The sequence below is a fragment of the Sitodiplosis mosellana genome, unplaced genomic scaffold, assembly GCF_009176505.1.
Source record: "Sitodiplosis mosellana isolate CC-2019 unplaced genomic scaffold, AAFC_SMos_1.0 Smas_scaffold_1, whole genome shotgun sequence".
NCBI classification, from domain to species: domain Eukaryota; kingdom Metazoa; phylum Arthropoda; class Insecta; order Diptera; family Cecidomyiidae; genus Sitodiplosis; species Sitodiplosis mosellana.
Genome location: NW_022595244.1, coordinates 9,402,425 through 9,423,251, shown reverse-complemented (window position 1 = coordinate 9,423,251; position 20,827 = coordinate 9,402,425). Strand labels below are relative to the sequence as shown.

General features: G+C 38.6%; 3 protein-coding genes across 24 annotated transcripts; 2 read left to right on the top strand and 1 right to left on the bottom strand.

Moving 5' to 3' along the window:
• Positions 1–3: 3 nt before the first annotated feature.
• On the top strand, positions 4–1,367 carry LOC129573144 (MICOS complex subunit MIC19). Its single transcript, XM_055453421.1, has 4 exons — positions 4–247; positions 418–570; positions 646–794; positions 862–1,367. The coding sequence occupies exons 1-4, from the start codon at positions 133–135 to the stop codon at positions 1,087–1,089; spliced, it is 645 nt and encodes a 214-aa protein (XP_055309396.1). The 5' UTR covers positions 4–132; the 3' UTR covers positions 1,090–1,367.
• A 76-nt stretch (positions 1,368–1,443) lies between these two features.
• On the bottom strand, positions 1,444–4,028 carry LOC129573099 (carnitine O-palmitoyltransferase 2, mitochondrial). Its single transcript, XM_055453305.1, has 5 exons — positions 3,147–4,028; positions 2,942–3,074; positions 2,498–2,869; positions 2,281–2,403; positions 1,444–2,177 (listed from the first exon to the last, which is right to left on the bottom strand). Exons 1-5 carry the CDS (start codon positions 3,828–3,830, stop codon positions 1,444–1,446), a joined length of 2,046 nt encoding a protein of 681 aa, XP_055309280.1. The 5' UTR covers positions 3,831–4,028.
• On the top strand, positions 4,018–20,348 carry LOC129572987 (inositol 1,4,5-trisphosphate receptor). 22 transcript variants are annotated; one of them, XM_055453158.1, is made up of 18 exons: positions 4,018–4,432; positions 8,811–9,300; positions 9,449–10,175; positions 10,288–10,908; positions 11,041–11,265; positions 11,354–11,965; positions 12,043–12,200; positions 12,267–12,422; positions 12,555–12,853; positions 13,069–13,131; positions 13,364–13,398; positions 13,490–14,015; positions 14,084–14,799; positions 14,911–17,664; positions 17,811–18,126; positions 18,206–18,543; positions 18,619–19,035; positions 19,126–20,348. In XM_055453158.1, exons 2-18 carry the CDS (start codon positions 9,200–9,202, stop codon positions 19,696–19,698), a joined length of 8,637 nt encoding a protein of 2,878 aa, XP_055309133.1. In that variant the 5' UTR covers positions 4,018–4,432; positions 8,811–9,199; the 3' UTR covers positions 19,699–20,348. The 22 variants fall into 22 exon arrangements, with proteins under 22 accessions (XP_055309133.1, XP_055309250.1, XP_055309125.1 ...); XM_055453150.1 differs by having other exon boundaries at positions 4,088–4,432; positions 8,803–9,300; XM_055453126.1 differs by having other exon boundaries at positions 4,380–4,608.
• Positions 20,349–20,827: the final 479 nt, after the last annotated feature.

The window sequence follows — 20,827 nt, the reverse complement described above, 5'->3', positions numbered from 1 at the left end:
CAGCGCATATTATTAGAGAGTAAGTAAATGACATTTGGTCCGTGAATGTGAAAAGCGAATCACTTGATTAGTTTTGTTTGATTTCGCGACACTTGCGAAACCGTACGTGAAAATTTCCCAAAACCACAAATAATGGGTGCCCGTAGCTCAAATCCACGTACGATACAAATTGAAAATGATTCGCCGGTCAGTGTGATTGATGTATCGGAGGCAGTTGTGGATCGTCTCAAGGGATTGCACAGCAAAGGTTTGCATGTATTTTCAATATATTAATAATAACCTCAAACTTGATTTATGATTTCGGAGAGTGTTTATGTAATCGATTTGACATAGCTCAACGAGATGACGTTGATCGGCCGATGATTCTATTTTGATAATTTAATGTGTGAAATTTTTCCCATTTTTTGCATACGCTAGATGTTGCACAACAAAAGGAGCATGACCGACGAGTGGCTGAAGCCGCTGTGGCCGCAGCACGGTTAGAATGGGAGAAACAAGTAGAACAACGATCTCCGAAACAATTAATAACACAAGCTGCTCCTGCACCGATTCAAACCATCATACACAGCGGTAGGCTCTCTCATTAAATGACTGATAAAATGCAATGAAATCGATGAAACTAAATCTATGTGTCGCTTGTTTTAGGTGGATCCACAATTTCAGCGTTGGAAGTTCGCCGTCAAAAAGAGGAAGAATTGCGTAAAAACGATCAGTACTGGCAGGCGCGTCTGAAGAAGCAAGAAGAAGATCTCAAGAAGACTGCAGCCATTTTGGAAAAGGAATACAATGAAACGGTAACTATTCGACTGATTTCCCCACATTCAAATGGACTTTGACCATCTTTTCAATTTGACCTTGTAGTTCAATCAAGTGCGTAGCCGCTTCGAGAATTCAGCACCACAATATCAGTTGCCTCCATGCAAAGATGTCAAAGCCAAACTAGTCGAATGCTACAAAGCAAATGGCAATCAAACGCTGAACTGTTCCAGCATTGTTGCCGATTTCGAAAATTGTGTGCAAAGCCATCGTACAAATCTGCTGAATGAGAAATATGCTGCAACAAAACAACCCATTGCCGCCGCATCATAATTCAGTTTTGTTTGTGTGATTTGAAGAAAAAAAATCCTTAAAAATTATGTTGAGCCTATTTCGCAAATGGATGTGCAAATGAATGTCCGGTATTCAATTGTGTTGTGCATGAAATTACGTTAAAATTGAATATCCGGATTGGATGGAATCATCCCAAAAAAAAAGGACACGAATTATTATCAAATCTAGTGTTTTTTTAGCGAAATTTGAACAACAGTAAAAACTCTTGACCTTTATTTAAAAAAATAAATACACTCTAGGAATACAACAAACCGAAATACGAATTGTGTTTATGCTTATTTTAAAAATCTATCGGCCACAATTCTTCGCATTTCTTGTATCGAACACGGTAATTTAATCATCGCCTTTTTTGTATTGCAAAACACGCTGTATGGTTTCGAATGAGGCTTTCAAGCAGTCAACGAACTCCACGGCATCTCTCTTTCCCTTGTAACTGGTGAAAATAATACCGAGCATCGTGTCTTGGACGCCGTAACCAATGCCATAGCCATCAGGAACAACTGGACCAAAGCTTCCAGCCAACAAACCATCGGACGACAAGCTCGATGTGGATAGAATATTATAATTCAATTTGCGATATGCATCTGACTCGAAAATCGGGTCCAACGGTATATTGTTCTGTTCAGCCATATATTTCAGTCCAAACAAATGACGATCGAAACCTTGACCCATAGCTGCTTCTTTGATTAATTGTCCATGCTTCGCCGAACATTTAAGCACCATTTCGCGCAGTTGATTTCGATCCCATACATCGGCTTTGCCTGAAATGGCATCGCAGAACTGCTTGGTTTCCATCGTACAGGGTCGAATTGTCTCTGTTCTTCCATGCCTAAAGGCAGCCGTTGAGCATGATTCGTAGGTACCAACATACTCGCCATGCTGTTGGAAATAGGCCAACTGAATACCGAGCTGCATCACCGCATCTGGGCTGACTTTATGATTCTTGCAAAAACCTTTTGTCATCACATCATTAATCATAGTGTGCATTTCAAGGGAATTTACGGTGTCCGTATAGTTCTTCTGTGCCTGCTTAATGGCTGCTTTTGATTTATCATCTAAATTGAATTCTGTTGATGCAAAATAAGAAAACATATCAATAGTATTGGGCAATTTTAAATGTAACAAAAACAAAGTTGAAGAATTGAGTACGATTCAATTCGGATCTCTTACCAATCTTGAAAATATCATCGCCAACGTCTTCGACTAAGCTATTGTGTACATCAGATGGCTGGCAAATTGGGTTGGTCGTTGTCTCTTTGTAAATCTCATTGAAATAACGCAACACAGCAACACCTGTTTTAAAAGAATTTAGATTGAAATTTCGAATGATGAAAATAAACAAAAAATGGTTGAAATGAAATAAAAGCCAAATGTGCAATGTGCATACCATCACCCCAAGAATGTTCAAAATTGATGCCGGCATTTCCATCTTTGCACACAATCAATGAGAAAGATTTGTCGAACCAACGATTAATCAAGCCATTTGAGTCACCATGGAGCATGTTCTGAACGATTGGAACTGGATCCTCCGGTGAATAATCGGCTTTATCATCCAACGATAACAAAAACAGGGCTGAATCCACTGTTTCCAAAGCGGCTTCATTGTGAGTTTTTTCCAAATGTTCACGAACATCAGCCCAAGTGTCACGATTTTCGGCAGTCATTACTCCTAACGGAAACTCGGCTGCAGTGCTCGATGCGGCATCATTCAAAATGAATTTCAATCGATTTGTTATTGTACGAGGTGATTCAATATTTCCTGGAAAACTCGAAATTTTATCATCAAGAATGAAATTTAAAAAAAAAATGAAGAAAAAAAAACACCAAATACCATCATTATCGAGCACATTAACAGCGTAAAAATGGCCGTTGCGCATGACACAAATGTGTGATGATTTTTCCGTTCGTTTGATTTCATCTTGGCCTCTCTTTGGGATACGCGTTGCACCAAACAGACCTTGATACTGTAACAACAAAAACCAATTTAAAATCGCTCAAAAGTTGGGTTAAAATATCGAGAGAGAAAAATATCACACCTGACTCATGTCCAATGGAAAAGCTTTGAAAGCCCATGACACGATAGTGGCAATGAATTCAGGCGTTCGGCTCAAGACTTTGCGATACCGTTCAGTGTCACTTTTCTTTGGGTTCATGTGATACACTTCGGGTTCCAGAACCTCTTCGCGTAACGAACGCATAAACCGTAATGAGGTTATCACCAAATTGGCAGTACGTGTCAAATGATCATTGTATTCGGGTCGTGTGTCCAGTTTCATGACCAACGCCGGATTATAATTGATACAAATTGGTTTTCGGTCACTCAAGTACATATCAAACCATGGTTTAGATATATAGCTCGTGTGTTTATTCTTTTTGTCATACTCTTGAAGTAGTCGCTGTAACTCTGGCCCGGTACCAACCGTACGAAATTGAGACACTAAATTCACAAAATTATCATAGCCGGCTTTATTTTGGCTGAGTGGATGAACAGCTGCTAAGAATCTGTCACAAGTTTTCTGCAATTCTGGTATTTTCAGACGTGGCAATGATCTTTGGAAATGTAACATTGGAATTTGACCTCTTTGTAAATACTGATAGTCATCGCTTTTGTATGCTTCCGTCGAAAAAGCGCGATATGCAGCGGCATTTTTGCCAAAATCCACTGTACGATTTAACAAAAGCACCGATTGTTTGTGACAAACTAACCGTTGAATCGTCATCTTCCACGAAATAAATTAATTTTGTTATTTTGGTTTAATTGTTTATCCAAATGTACGACTAATGACTGAATGTGAAATAGTTGTGCTGGTCTGTGTGAATATTGGTTGACAGCTTTGACAGTTCAAAAACTGATGTGAAATGACAGCACATGCGTTTGACATTTGACGAAGCTCATCGTTTCTCATTAGACAAAATGTGATTCTCATTGCAAGTGGTTTATGTTCTAAACAGGTGTGCCCTTTGGCCCTTCCCACATGACATTACATTGAATTCGGTCGAATTGAATGTACAATTTGAATAATAATGAGAATTCTGTCTGAATTTCGAATTGATTTTCATGCGGGTCAATTGAAAAAAACAGACAAAACATTCCGCATTGACAATAATCAGCTGCCAAACGACGTACAACTACATTCAAATCAAATGTACTGATAGGAGAGAGCGCGCGAGAGTGAACACACACGATGTTGGAGAGTCAAATGTTTCTATATTCTGGACAAGACCAAGAGAATGTTTGCTGTCATCTCCGATCACTGAGCTGATGTTAGTATGTGAATGAAAGTGCTACGAGAATGTCTTGCAAATCGTTTCGGTGTCTCAGGTTTGCAAATGAGTTTTTTTTTCTTCATGTCGTGAAATAGAGCAATATCAGTTCTTTCGTTCGTTGTTTTATTTTCCGTGTGCTTCGTTTGTGTGTTTTATCTCTCGTAAATTTTCATTTGGATTGTTTTGAAATGTCTAAAGTGAAATAATAAAACTCTTCATCATTTCCTAAAGGTTAAGAATGTTGTGAATGATGAGAAAAAAAAAACCAACGAACAAAAACTATTTTTCTGGAGCACTCTGCACTCCACAAGTTAATTGCTATTTTACTTGACATCGATTTTCGATGAACCATAAAATCAGTGCTCCTAATTGAAAGTCACACATTTTCATATCGCTAAGATTTATTACATTACACGTTTGTGTCTTTTGCTGTTGTTGTTTCCATCGAATTGTAATTGTGTTTGTTGTTGTCGCCTGCTCATCAATGTCGCACACAGGGCATATTTGTGTCTGATAAATTGGAAACGAACAATTTCCAGAAACATTTCTTTTTTTTGCATAATTTTCATGAAGTCTTGATGCTGTGGTGCCTTGGCACCAGCATCCACGTAACAAATCGCTCTCGTTCTTTCTCTCCCTTCCACTCGCTCGCTCGTTCACTCGTTCGCTTGTGTCGATTATTATTCTTATTATTCATTGCCATCGTCGTTGTGTTAGTGGTGCATGTATCTTTTTATGTGACATTCGTCTCAGAATGAAACAGCATACGAATGGAAACGAACGAAATCCAGCTACAACAACAACAACCGAACGACGAACAAATGAAACAAAAAAGTGTTCTGTGTATTTAAGTTACGTTCACTCCTTCTCACTCTCTTCGTTCGCTTGGATTTACCCAATAATTTTGTGCTTTATATGTTGGGAATCGCGCGCGCGGCCCATCTTATTCTGTTATGGTTTTGATATTCTATAATTCTGTTGCTGTTGCTCGCGCTTGAAATATAAAAGTGCTTTTATTATTTTTTGTTTCTTTTTTATTTCACATTTTCGTTCTGTTCTGGTGTGTGAGCTGTGCCGTGTGGTGAGTGAGCATGTATAGGTGTTTGTTTGAACACAAATTCGTTTGTGTTTCGCAACTGATAAGGTTGTTTGCTTGCTTGCTTGCTTACTTGCTCGCTTCGTTTCATTCATATGACGCAACGATGTTTTCAGTTTCGATTTTATTCTCTACGTTTTCGGTTGTTCATATGGCCGTTACCTCTATCATTCGGTCCGGTTCGTGCTTATCTACTTGTTTTATCCTTGTATTTACCTTAGAATTGTTCGCCCAATTCGCGTATTTAAACACTGGCATGAACAACCTGCATTAATCACTTGCGACACGAATTTTGTTTTTATTTTTTTCGATTTTAATTCTTTTTTCACGAAAATTATGCAAATAATTAAAATTAAAGAGGAGTAGGAGGAGGAGGAGGAGGAGGAGTGAATGTGCAATCATGTGCAGAGTAATTTGTGTGAGCTTGTGTTTACAGCATTCGAGTTAATGAGCTGTGCGTTGTGTGATCGAACGAAAACAATTAAATTCGACGAAGATCTAAAGTAAACAAAAAAAACAGCGACCTATCACAAGCGAGAGATGAAAAAAAAGCGAAGCTCAGTGTTTGTTCAATCGAAAATTATTATATAAATTATTCCGACAACAACTTATGGTGGCAGTGTCGGTGCGTCTGGATGTAAATTAGCTTTCTTGTGAATAATAATAATCTAGCAACGGTTGCCCACCGAATGAGTGAAAAAAAGATTCATTACTATGCGCTTGAATTTGATTTTTGTTGTTGTTCATTTGAGTTGTGTGTGTTGCTTTTTCATCTCGTCGTCGTCGTCGATCGTTGAAGTTTTTGATTTAAATGCTACACATGGATTTTCAGTAATCGACAACAAACGACGACGACGGCGGCGGCACAACAACAAAAACAATTGAAAAATTTAATTGGAATCGGCAATTAGCATGAATTCAAGTTATTTTAATGAAATCACATCGAAAAACCTATAGTTTGCTCAATTTACTCGCGTACACATAGCTAGAGCTCAAGTGAGAGATAGATCATGATTGAGTTAGCTCTAACTCTAGTCGGCGTTTGCTGTGTGTTATTTGTGAGAGAGAAAAAACAAATCTCTGTTTGCGGTTTCAAGTAGAGGTATTTGCGTGCGCTAAACGTCAATTTGTATTAGATGTTCAAGGGATATCCAATTTACATGCTTAAACCACTGTGTCAATAAGCTTAAAATTTCCATTTTTTTTCTGTGCTTGTACTTCTAACCGAAGTCTGGTAATCAATATGATTGGTTGTACAAATGAGGTTGCTTCAAATATGAATGCAATTTTTCGTTGAACTCTCAATACATTGGAACCACAGTCCCACAGGAGCCGAAGAAACGAAGACATCAATAAGTTGAAAATCTAAAACGGATACAAAAGCAAATTGCATCAATTAACAAGTTAAACGCTCTACATATATGTAGATTCGAGCTTCAATCAATGGACTAGGCGTAAAAATACCGACAAATTCATACATCACCATTCCAATCACTCGTACATATCAATTTGTAAAGCATTTCATTAAATGGTTGGCATATGTTTCGAAGAATTCATTGTGCACACACAATAATATGCTTATTTACCGAGCAGAATGTGTGCGGTACGTTAGCTCAAGCAGTCCCGTCGTTCCATTGCTCTATTTGCTGTCAATCCATTTTACCGGTTTGTTCTATGTATATATGTCTTTTGTCTGTTGACTATTCTGAGCCGTTAACCTATTTTCGTTCATCGTTTTCCTGAATCTTTAATGAGGCACGTTTCCATCATTGATAAGCGTTTATCAGTCGCTGCGTCGACTAACTTTGAATGATAATACTGAATACTTAATAAGGACTTGCTGTGCCCGAATTATCATTTTTGGCCAGAAATATAAATATTTGCCGAGTTGCCATTTTCTTTTCATTTTTCATCTTGAAACAAGAAAAAAGGTGTTCTAAAAGTACTCTCAAAACTCATGAAATATTTACAAGGCTGTGAAAAGGCTCACCGAAATATCTCCGAACACCAAAACGTATGATGAAAGAACTTTTTTTTTCCGCACATACACACACACATGAATGTCCATCCAATGTTTCATTGATTGTCTGCCGAGTATTCAACGAGTTATTTTTGTCGTATACGAGTCGAAAGTTTGTACTCGAAATACACATATATGCGGAACTTCCCGCCACACGAATTGTTTCGTTCATATTTTAGGCAAAGACATGGCACTTCTTTTGTCGAACACTTTTGTTCGATTTTTTGTAGCACGCAATGTGACTGGCGCTGAATACAAAATCAGAGTTTAAAAGGAGAGAAAAAAATGTAAAAAAAAACAAAAGAAACAACAAAGCGCTTCATTGTTATTTTAATTGTTGTTTATTTTTGTAAAAGGCTATCAAACGAGCTGTGTATTGAGTTACGATTACAGAATATGACTGAGGCATGTACACATACACACACGTGGAACCGGCGATTCTATTTTAATATACGAATGTTTTTTTCAATATGTGCAATCGGACCGACTTGAATCGGCGCGTATTCAACAAACCACAAGTGTGACCCGCAACCGAGTAAGAGATTCCAAGTAAAAAGATTGAATAATTTCACATTGTCCCACTTTGTCCACGACACGGTTCAATGTTATTCGCATGACGACAAAAAGAAACGAACTTTATACACACATTGTGATTCGTTCTTACAGCATCTGGATATAATACAGAAAACGGCACATCGCAAAAACAACACATGAGTAATTCTCTCACTCGAGTGACCATAAAAATGCGATGTACAGCCCTTTTGTCTGTTATTCATAATAATATTGTTCAAAAGACGACACGAGTCGCTTAGAACAAAAAAGAATATAGAACCTGAATTAATACATTTCGTCGTAACGAAGAAATAAAAGAACACATTATTTACAGCCAAGATGACATAGAAATTTTCGAGCGAATTAAATTCTGTGTGCGAAAGATAAAATCATAAAAAAAAATCTCAGTTTGATGTTGTATTATACATGAATATAAAATAGTATTCAAAATTCACATGCCACACGATAACATACGGTAACATTAGTGTTGGTAATAAAATAGCCCGTTTTCGTTGTCATGTTCATCGCAAATTATGCGATATATTAAGCCGGTTTTATTTTGTTTTGTGAACTCAGACAAAAAAAAACGCAAACAAATAAAACACATGTCTACAAATTTTGCGTATATTGATGTCAAATGATGAGCGACAGCGATGAGAAGAAGATCACACACACTCACACCAAACGAATCACAGAAACAACGAGAAAATAGGCAAAAAGTCAGGTGTCACATCGAAATTAATTGTATATCTTTAAGCTATTTAGTGAAGACCTATGAGTGCGTGGCAAGTGTATAAAAAACACACCGAAGCAATAATATACAAACACTTATCTATAAATGTGTAACAAAACGATTGCATATTAGGTGTACATAAGCGGTATAAATATAGAAAGAGAGAGAGAGAGAGAGAGAGAGAGAGAATAAAACGACACAAAAAATAGAAATCAATTGCTAAATTGAGCGTCCAAAACAAGCATTTATAGTGATTCAGAAGTGAGAGAGAAGAAAAATAACAAATCGTTATTAGCACGAAAATTGATTCAAATGTGTAGCTGAAAGCGGTCATTGAATTCGAATGTCAACATACAGTAATCGAATTTGACACGAATTCATCACTTTTTTCGATTCGTTCGTTCGCTCTAGTTAGACTAGTATGAACGATTCGAAAATGGATTCATCCAGTTTTTTGCATCTTGGCGATATTGTATCGCTATACGCAGAAGGCAGTGTTTGCGGCTTTCTCAGTACGCTGGGGTGAGTTTGTTTTTGATTTTTTTCTTCTCTTGTTGTTGATTCTTCGCAGTTGATGTTAGCAGCCAATGTTGGCTAATTTCACTAATTAGACCAATTAAACATTTATTATTTGAATTCTTTCAAATTTTTTCCACTTCTCTATCCATAGATTGGTTGACGATCGAACGGTTGTTTGCCCAGAGGCAGGCAATTTAAACAGTCCGCCAAAAAAGTTTCGTGATTGCTTGATTAAAATATGCCCGATGAATCGATATTCGGCCCAGAAACAATTCTGGAATGCGGCCAAACAAAATGCGCACAATACAAACGGTGGCGTTCTATCGGGTGGATCGAGCAGCGGCACGAATACGGACACAAGTCTACTGAAGCGTTTACATCATGCCGCCGAGATTGAGAAGAAACAAAACGAAAGCGAAAATAAAAAATTACTGGGCAACGTTGTACCGTACGGAAGCATTGTGCAATTGTTACATTTGAAATCAAATAAATATCTCACGGTGAACAAACGGTTGCCATCATTTTTGGAGAAAAATGCAATGCGCGTCTATTTAGATGCAAACGGAAATGAAGGCTCATGGTTTTACATATCACCCTTTTATAAATTGCGGTCAACCGGTGATAATGTGGTCATTGGTGACAAGGTCATCCTAAATCCAGTCCAAGCCGATCAACAAAATTTACACGTTGCCGCCAATTATGAGCTACCCGACAATCCTGGCTGCAAAGAAGTCAACGTACTTAATTCGTCAACATCGTGGAAAATTACACTGTTTTTGAAGCACATCGAAAATCAAGATGACATTCTGAAAGGCGGCGACGTTGTGCGTTTATTCCATGCCGAACAAGAGAAATTTCTTACAATGAATGCTTATAAGGTAAACAGTTTCGGTGTTTTTTCCCCTTCTCTCTCTGTGTGTGTTTGTGGTGGATTTATTGCGTTCAATTCGATTAATTATTCAGTTTATTCGTAAATATTTACTTCTGTAGAAACAACAGCACGTATTCCTTCGAACGACCGGTCGAACGAGTGCAACAGCCGCAACAAGTAGTAAAGCCTTATGGGAAATAGACATTGTTCAACATGATCCATGCCGAGGTGGTGCGGGCCATTGGAATTCATTGTATCGCTTCAAGCATTTGGCCACCGGATTTTATTTGGCTGCTGAACTGGATACATCGGCACCAGTGAATCCAAACGTAACCACTGCCGCTCCGTCTTCCGTCATTAACAGTGCTATGAACACACCACTCGCTCAAAGACTTGGACTTGAAATGGATACAAATATTCCACCACCAGGCCCACCAGTTACATATCGTTTAGTCCCTGTTCCCTATTCCAGTGATTTGGCATCCGTGTTTGAATTGGATTCAACCACTATGACACGCATAGACTCCTTAGTGCCACAATCGAGCTATGTACGTATGCGTCATTTATGTTCAAATACCTGGGTTCATGCCACCTCACAACCAATCGACGTGGATGAGGACAAACCAGTCATGTCAAAAGTTTGCTGCTCATTCATCAAGGAAGACAAAGAAGCGTTTGCATTGATCCCAGTTCCGCCATTTGAAGTGCGTGATTTGGACTTTGCCAATGATGCGTGCAAGGTAAGGTTTGGAGAAATGAATATAAGAATCTACGAAATTAATCATGAAATCGATTTTTAAAAATTTCCATTCTTCAAATTGGAAAAAAGTTTATTTTTGACGCTAATTAAGCCCAATCTGACTCAATCGAAGGTTCTCGAAGCAATGAATACCAAGCTGAAAAACGGTGCACTGTCACACAATGAACGACGATCACTAATAGCACTGCTCCAAGATATTGTTTACTTTATTGCCGGCTTAGAAAATGAACAAAGTAAAACGGAGGCCTTGGAATTGACAATCAATAACCCGAATCGAGATCGACAGAAGCTGCTGCGTGAACAAGAAATCCTCAAGCAGTTATTCGTGCTGTTGAAAGTGAGTAAATTTATTCAAAAATACTTCTCCAATTCAGTTGAAACGACTCTTCAACAAACGTCCATTAAAAAATCCTTTCATTTTGCAGGTGCCGTTTGAAACATTAGTGCCAAGTGAGGATGACAGCAATGAAATGGTTCCATTTTTAAAGCTCGATGAATTGAATGATCCGAAAAACGGTGTTTACAAATACATATTTCGGTTATGTTACCGTATATTGCGTCTGAGTCAACAGGACTATCGTAAAAATCAGGAATACATTGCCAAACATTTTGGTTTGATGCAAAAGCAAATCGGTTATGACATTTTAGCCGAAGACACCATCACCGCGTTGCTGCACAACAATCGCAAACTACTCGAAAAACATATCACAGCGGCTGAAATTGAAACATTCGTTGGTCTGGTGCGCAAAAATATGGCCAATTGGGACTCACGCTTTCTGGACTATTTATCGGATTTGTGTGTGTCAAACAAAAAAGCCATTGCCGTTACACAAGAGCTCATTTGCAAGAGTGTGTTGAGTGCCAAAAATTCGGACATTCTCATTGAAACGGAAATCGTCGAATGTGACCCGCCGCCATTGATTAATATCGAAGAAGATCCAGGGGAAAAAACGACAAATGAAAAAGAGCTCGAAAGCGATAGTAAATCAGAGGCAAAGCAAAACTTTCAAGTGCGACTGTTGTGGCACAATCGAACGGTATGCTTGAAATGAAATAGGATGTTGGAAAACAGCCAAAAATTTATTTGTGATTTATCGTTTTTTTTCCTTTTTAGCAAAGCAAATCGATGCTGGAGCTTTCGCTGAACGATGAGCATGGCATTCTGGATTATTACCGCCATCAATTGAACCTGTTCTCGAATATGTGCTTGAATCGACAATATCTCGCGCTCAACAATTTATCACAACATCTGGATATTGATCTGATTCTCAAGTATGAAAGTTCAAAATTGCATTCTGTTGCAGTTTTTTCTGATAAAAATTCTCTCATTTTTCTCAGATGCATGTCAGACGAAGCGGTGCCGCATGATTTGCGTGCATCATTCTGTCGATTGATGTTGCACTTGCATGTTGATCGTGATCCCCAAGAGCCAGTCACGCCCGTCAAGTATGCACGATTATGGTCGGAGATACCATCAAAAATGTCGATTGATGAGTGAGTCTATCATTTTCTTCTCTTCTTTTATTTGTTTCATCTGCTACAGCTGCATTCAATTCAATACTTGATTCATTGTGTTCAGTCAAAAACATGTTATTAACGATATTTGATTGGTTTTGCACATGCTAGTTACGATTCCAAGAAGCAACCGGACTCAAATAAGGAAGCCGTTCGAGCTCGATTCAATACGACAATCGCATTTGTCGAGAATTATTTGTGTAATGTGGCAATGAAAAAGTGGCTGTTTGCAAATCAAGATCAAAACAAGCTGACATTTGAAGTGGTAAAATTGGCACGAGACTTGGTGTATTTCGGATTCTACAGTTTCAGCGATTTATTGCGACTGACAAAAACATTGTTGAGCATATTGGATTGTGCCGATGCGAACGGCAGCATCGTTGGCGCAATGCCAACCGGAGACATTGGATGTAAGTATTCTCTCATTAAGTCTTTTCATTCTCATTGCATATGAGCAATTCTAAACTGAAATTGGGTTGTTTCTTCGAATGACAAATTCGAAAACAAAAATCAATCCATTTTACAAGATTTAAATTACATTTTATCAACGAACAAACAAAATGAGTCATTAACAACTATTCAAACACATTCATGCTTTCGCAAAACAAAACAAATATAAAAAAAGCCGCTACCGAAGAGGAATCTGATAGCGAAAATGATACTAATACTACTAATAAAGAGGAAGAGAGTAAGTTCACACTTTAGCTTGGTTGTGCCTTTTGCGAATGCCTCCCCCCACACACACAAACATTTTTAGTTTTTTTCTTGTTCTCGTTTTTTTTCGTTTTATTTTTGAGTAATGCATGCACCAGATGAGTGTAGTTGTCACTGGTTGATTGCACGTTGTTTACGAAAATGTTGATTTTACTCCGAATTATTTGCTTGAATCGAAATTAATTTATTTTTGTCTCTGAAAATAGCTGACGGTGGAGTGCTGCGTTCGATTGGCGATATGGTATGTGAATCAATACAAATTAAAACTTGCAATTGCGTATAACGATTTTGAATTGACAAAGTCGTTAATATTGAATCTTTTCTCTTCGCAGGGTACCGTGATGCTGGGTCCGATTGTAACGCCAGCTATTTCGGTGCAACAGCGCAAATCTGTTACACAGTTGATGAAAGAATACCCGCTGGTTATGGACACAAAGTTGAAAATCATTGAAATTTTGCAATTCATTTCGGATGTACGACTTGACTATCGAATCTCCTGTTTGTTGTCGATCTTCAAAAAGGAATTCGATGAGTGTGATCCACAGCAATCGAATGATGCCATCAATTTGCGTCAGAAGAACATTGATTTGGAATCGATTGGCATGCAAGCGGAGAAAATCTTTTGTGATGAAGAACCATCGCACCTCGACATTGTTGATTTGGATGGTCAGGGCGGTAGAACATTTCTTCGTGTTTTGCTGCATTTGATCATGCACGATTATCCACCGTTGGTGTCTGGCGCGCTTCATTTGCTGTTTCGTCATTTTAGCCAGCGGCAAGAGGTGCTGCATGCATTCCGTCAGGTTCAACTGCTTGTCAGCGACAGTGATGTTGAGTCATACAAACAAATTAAATCAGGTAATTGAAAACTAAGAATGATACTCATTCAATGAAAATTTGGCTACTAAAAATCTTCCCTTCAACAGATTTGGACGTTTTACGTCAATGCGTTGAGAAGTCGGAACTTTGGGTGTACAAATCGAAAGCATTGGAAGAAGGTCTACCAACTGTAACCGAAACGTTGGAATCAAAGACAAATGTGGGTGACGCCACCGCCGGAGAAAGTCCTTCAAAAAAGCCAAACGGTTCGGTATTGAAGAAAGAGGACTCAAGCTTTGGATTCTTCTTGGATGATGACGGTGTAATCGATCACAATCAAGAGTATAAAAAAGTCGAAAAAATTCTACACCGAATGAATAAATTGTGTGTCACCACCACCAGTGACGCGATTAAACCGCGCAAACACGAACAACGTTTGCTTCGCAATGTTGGCGTGCACACAATTGTACTTGATCTACTTCAAGTGCCATACGATGAAAAAGATACCCAAATGCACGAATTAATGCGTGTAGCTCACAAATTTTTGCAACATTTCTGCTTGGGCAATCAACAAAATCAAATTTTGTTGCACAAACAATTGGATATGTTTTTGAATCCAGGCATATTGGATGCTGAAACCGTTTGCAGCATATTCAAGGATAATTTGGCACTTTGTAATGAGGTGAACGAGAAAGTGGTTCAACATTTTGTGCATTCCATTGAAATTCACGGCCGACACGTTGAGTATTTGAAATTTTTGCAAACCATTGTCAAGGCGGAAAATCAATTCATTCGCAAGTGCCAGGATATGGTGATGCAAGAGGTGAGATCCACAATTTTTCCTTTGACCGATTTTTTTTTCAAACCATTTTTTGTTGTTTCGTTTAAAAAGTTAACATATAATCTTCTCATTTCTGCTTCCACCGTTACACAGTTGATAAATGCCGGCGAAGATGTGTTGGTGTTTTACAACGATAAATCATCATTTAATGCATTCATTGCGATGATGCAGCAAAAAGCGGCCGGAACGCTGAAAGATGATGGCCCCATCAAGTATCATGTTGAACTGGTGAAACTGTTGGCATGCTGTACGATGGGCAAAAATGTGTACACCGAAATCAAATGCAACAGTTTACTCACTTTGGAGGATATAATCGCAATGATTTCGCATCCAGACTGTTTGCCAGAAGTGAAAATTGCGTACGTTGACTTTTTGAGCCATTGTTATATCGATACCGAGGTGGAAATGAAGGAAATCTATTCATCGCATCACATGTGGAATTTATTCGAGAATTCCTTTTTGGCCGATATTAATCGCTTGATCCAGCAAGCCGTACCAATTGTCGTCACCACTGACAGCGATTCCAAGCAGACCACCGAAATTTCGACTCCAGCACCGCCGGCCGAAGACTCATGCAACCAAGCGCTTCAGAACTACGTCATTTACGAAGTAATGAATTGCCTGACGACATTTTTCAACAGCCCATTCTCCGACCAAAGCACCGTTTTGCCAACGCATCAAACCATTTTCATTCAAATCGTTCAGTCGGCATACCGATTGACGAAATGCAAATGGATAATGCCAGCGCAGAAATTCCACGTAGAAAATTGCATACGAACACTGACGGAGATCGCACAAAAACGTTCGATTGTTTTTCCAATTGAATTGGAGAATCAGTTGTTGATGATGTTCAATAAATCCGCTTTGTTAACGAGACAGACCAGCAAATGGTTGTTGGCCTCAAAGCAACCGAAGATTGAACGAGCTCCGTCGCAAGTGATGCGTCTTGATCGCAGCATCATCGAAGGACTGCAAGATATTCTGGAGCTGTTATACAATCAATTGAAGCCTTTGGTGGAAGCAGAATTGTCATTGTTAGTGGATATTCTGTACCGATCTGAACTGCTCTTCCCCGAAGGTTCGGAATCGCGGAAAATATGCGAAAACGGTGGATTCATTAGGCGTCTAATAAAACATGCCGAGAAATTGCTCGAAGAAAAAGAAGAGAAACTGTGTGTGAAAGTGCTGCGAACGCTACGCGAAATGATGGCAATGGACACGGAGTACGGTGAAAAGGGAGATAGTTTACGTAATACATTGCTGCGTCGCTACTTTGGTGATGCATTCTGCAATAAATCACATGCACACGGCAACACAACGGGAAACAATCATTTGAATGCGTTGGGCAAAAATATTGGCACCAAGCCAAAGGCAATTTTGCCAAGTATTGGATCGAAGCTCGGACCAAATGCATCGGCACTTTCAATAACACACGGTCCCGGCGCCAAGTATCTGCAGAGAGCTGAACGAACATTGCACGAAGTGCAGAGTCATTTGGATCAAGAGGGTGCGTCCAATTTAGTCGTTGAGCTAGTGATCAAATCGGTGAATTCACCATCAATTTTTGTGGAAGGTGTTGAACTGGGCATCGCATTGCTTGAAGGTGGAAATCCAATTATTCAACGCAGCATGTTCAATAAATTCCAAAATGCTGAGCTGAGCCAGTCGTTTTTCAAAGTATTTTACGATAAAATGAAAGACGCCCAACAGGAAATCAAATCAACGGTCACCGTAAACACATCGGACATTGCGACCAAAACAAACGAATCGAAACAAGATCCCAAGGATATTGATAAAATAGCGAAGAAACAAGCGAACAAACAATCAAATGGTATCGTCATAACGGACGAACTACGTGATGAATTGAATAATGCCGGTTTGGCAACGGCACAAGCCTATGCAGCCGCTCGAAATCTTATACCACCCGGCGGTAGTTGCAACGGAAACGATGACCAACTTACCGTTAACATGGGCAATGCTCTCGAAGAAATTCTGGCTGATAAGCTTGAGAAGCGGAAGGAAAAAGATGACAACAATAAATTGTCGACCAAAGTATTGGTTATGCAACCCGTACTTAGATTCCTTCAGCTTCTTTGCGAAAATCATAATCCAGACTTGCAGAATTGGTTGCGCCATCAAAATAATAAAACCAATTACAATTTAGTGTCGGAAACGCTGATGTTTTTGGATTGCATTTGTGGTTCGACTACGGGCGGGCTCGGTTTGCTTGGCCTGTACATAAATGAAAATAATGTGGCGTTGATCAATCAAACATTGGAAACGCTCACGGAATATTGCCAAGGACCGTGCCATGAGAATCAAAACTGCATCGCTATCCATGAATCAAATGGCTTGGACATAATAACGGCCTTAATTTTGAACGATATCAATCCACTTGGTAAAAATCGAATGGACTTGGTATTGGAGTTGAAAAATAATGCTTCGAAATTATTGCTTGCCATCATGGAGAGTCGCGGTGACAATGAGAACGCCGAACGAATTCTGTACAATATGAATCCAAAGCAATTGGTTGATGTCGCCTGCAGAGCATTCCATCAGGAGGAGATTTTGGGCGAACACGAACACATTGATGACATGTATAATTGCGACGATGATCAAGATGAGGGAGGTGTATCGCCACGTGAAGTCGGACACAATATCTACATTCTGTGCCATCAGTTGGCTCAACACAATAAAGATTTAGCCTCATTACTTAAACCATCCGATACGGTTGCATCGAATCTCACAAACGCACCCGGCTCCGCTGCCACAACAAATCCTTCCAGCGAAATTAGCAAAACAAACGTCGCACTAAACTACTATGCCACACACACAGCACAAATTGAAGTGAGTTTATTTTCTCGATTTCGAGATTTTAAGATTTGATCAAGAATTTGCTTCGAGCAAAGCCTTATTACTACTTCAAAGCAATGGAAATGATTGTAGGAATTTTATTTCAAAATTTAAAATAATTTTTTAAAATTAATTCCCAGATTGTTCGTAACGATCGGACTCTTGAGCAAATCGTCTTTCCAATCCCTGAGATTTGTGAGTACCTGACCACAGACACCAAAATTAAAATATTCCATACGGCCGAACGAGACGATCAAGGCTCAAAAGTGGCCGATTTCTTCGACAAAACCGATGAAATGTTTAATGAAATGAAATGGCAGAAGAAGCTGCGTGGCCAACCAGCACTGTTCATGGTTAGCAGCTATATGACATTATGGAGCAATATTCTGTTCAATTTGGTCGTCTTAATCAATACAATCATCGCATGCTTCTATCCATTTGAAAGCAACGCCCTAGGTAATTCTCAGTTATGATCAAATCAGATTAAATATTTTGAATGTAAACAAAACTAATCGGAAAAATTCAATTGTTTCAGAATTAAATTCCCATTTATCCGGATTGATATGGGCGGTGATGCTATTGTCGTTAGCGAGCATATTTACAGTGCCACGTTCAGCTGGGATTCGAACTTTTGTTGCATCAATCATATTACGGATGATATTTTCGATCGGGCCATCGCCAACGATATGGTTGCTTGGATTTATGACCGTCATTCTCAAAGGTATTCACATCGTGAGTTTGATGGGCAACCGTGGTACGCTTGAAAAACAGCTTCTTAAAATCGTCACCGATGCTCAATTGATCTACCATTTCGGGTACATGGTGTTTTGCATGACAGGAATGTTGGTTCATCCTTTCTTCTACTCGGTTTTGGTATGAACAAGGCGATGCATGAAATATTTTAATTTTTTCCCACTTGAGTTACTAATTTCAATTCCCTGTTTGCAGCTGTTCGATGTGGTTTACCGCGAGGAAACTCTATTGAATGTCATTCGTTCTGTAACTCGCAACGGTCGATCAATCATATTCACCGCAGTGTTGGCCCTGATTTTGGTTTATCTCTTCTCGATCATTGGATACATTTTCTTCAAAGACGACTTTTTGGTGCCAGTGGACGATGAATTGGTGACGATATCAGGCGATGATCTACTGTGCAATGATCCACCAGATGTGACACTGTCAAAAACCGTTAGCGATGCAGAGCAACAGGTGTGCTCAAAGGGTGCACTACAAGAAGCGGATGATGGAGGTGAACGGAAGGAGCGTGCCTGTGATTCATTGGTGATGTGCATTATTACAACTCTTAATCAAGGTCTACGGAATGGAGGAGGCATCGGCGATATTCTTCGAGCACCCAGTAGCTCTGTAAGTTGAATAATTATTTTCGAAAAAATTCTTATCTTATTCAAGATGTAAACAAAAAATATCTGAAAACCAAACCATTTTCACTTGCAGGAGGCATTATTTATGGCGCGTGTGATCTATGATTTGCTATTCTTCTTCATTGTAATTATTATTGTGTTGAACTTAATTTTCGGTGTGATCATCGATACGTTTGCCGATTTACGTAGTGAGAAGCAGCAAAAAGAGCTTATTCTAAAGAATACATGCTTCATATGCGGTTTGAATCGTTCAGCGTTCGATAATAAAACCGTTAGTTTTGAAGAGCACATAAAAAGTGAGCACAATATGTGGCACTATTTGTACTTCATTGTTTTGGTCAAAGTGAAAGATCCAACGGAATTCACCGGTCCCGAGAGTTATGTGTACGGAATGGTCAAGTCCAATACTCTGGACTGGTTCCCACGATTGCGTGCAATCTCTTTGGCCGCAGTCGAAGTGAGCGAAGAGCAAATCGAATTGCGTAGCTTACAAGCACAACTTGAAACCACCCAAATCATTGTGACACGATTGTCGGAACAACTGATGGAACTAAAAGATCATATGACTGCACAACGGATGAGCACAACTGCTGCCAAATCGGCTATGCTGTATTCATCGTCGCTTCACTTGAACATAGGAAAATAAAGATCTGCGATTTTCTCTCCCATTTGCATCAAATCAAATTGTATTATTTAAGCGAGAGAGAAAAGGAGAGTCGGAGTGGGAGTGGGAGAGAAAGTGAAATTCATACAATCTCTGTTGATAGAAACATTTTTTTTATTGAATTTTTCATAGTTAATTATTATCATAGGAGACATTTAATGAACCGTTCAATTGTTTAGCAAAAACAAAAATCTTTATCTAAAACGATCGATTTTACTTGTTGAATTTAGGATGTAGAGAAAGAGAGAGAGAAAGAGAGAGAAAAGTGTTATTCTTGGAGACATTCTATTGCAATTTCCAATGCAATTTCGTTTTACTTTTTCTTTAAAATTTTATATGTCCAGCATTGTTTTTCATTGTTAAAATTGTTATGCATTTTTCAGCACCTGAATAGAAAATTATACATATATCATGAATTTACAACAAGCAAATCTCAAATTTACTATTGAAAAGCCCACAATTTGATGGTGCTTGCCTCTTGTTCCAAATTATAACAATCAACGGTGATTTTGAATCATTTTATAGTTTTAGTCGAACAAATCAAATTGGAAACATTTACAGGAACTGCAAAATTCTGATTAGAGCACATTTAAAATTGAAGAAAAAAATAAAATAAAATATAAAAAATGAAACTCGGTATTTGTTATTGAATCTGCACTTTTTTTTCGTGATTGTTCAGTTGGTGGAATGCAAACAACACGGTATGGAATATTTGCATGAATTTACATGGCTTATGCATAAAAGATGAGTTGCACATAGATATAACATGATATGCGGCGGATTATACTTTTAATCCATCGATATTTTATTCGTGATTTTCCGTATCAATTGAAAGAAAAAAAAACAAATTTTATTTGTTAACAAATGTCAACACACGGCAGCTTCTGTATTTTTTGCATAATAACAACGGAAACTTGTTGAAAATGACCAACCATAAAAATAATACAATTATTCTGTATCATGTCACGAATGCAGATCAAAATAAAGCCCATAATTCATCTCGAATCAATAGCGTTAATAATTGAGCGTGATGCAAACATTTTTATAGATTCTTTTTTTTATTCAAATCATTTCTCTTCTAGATGCAATTGACGACTGTCACATAGACTTA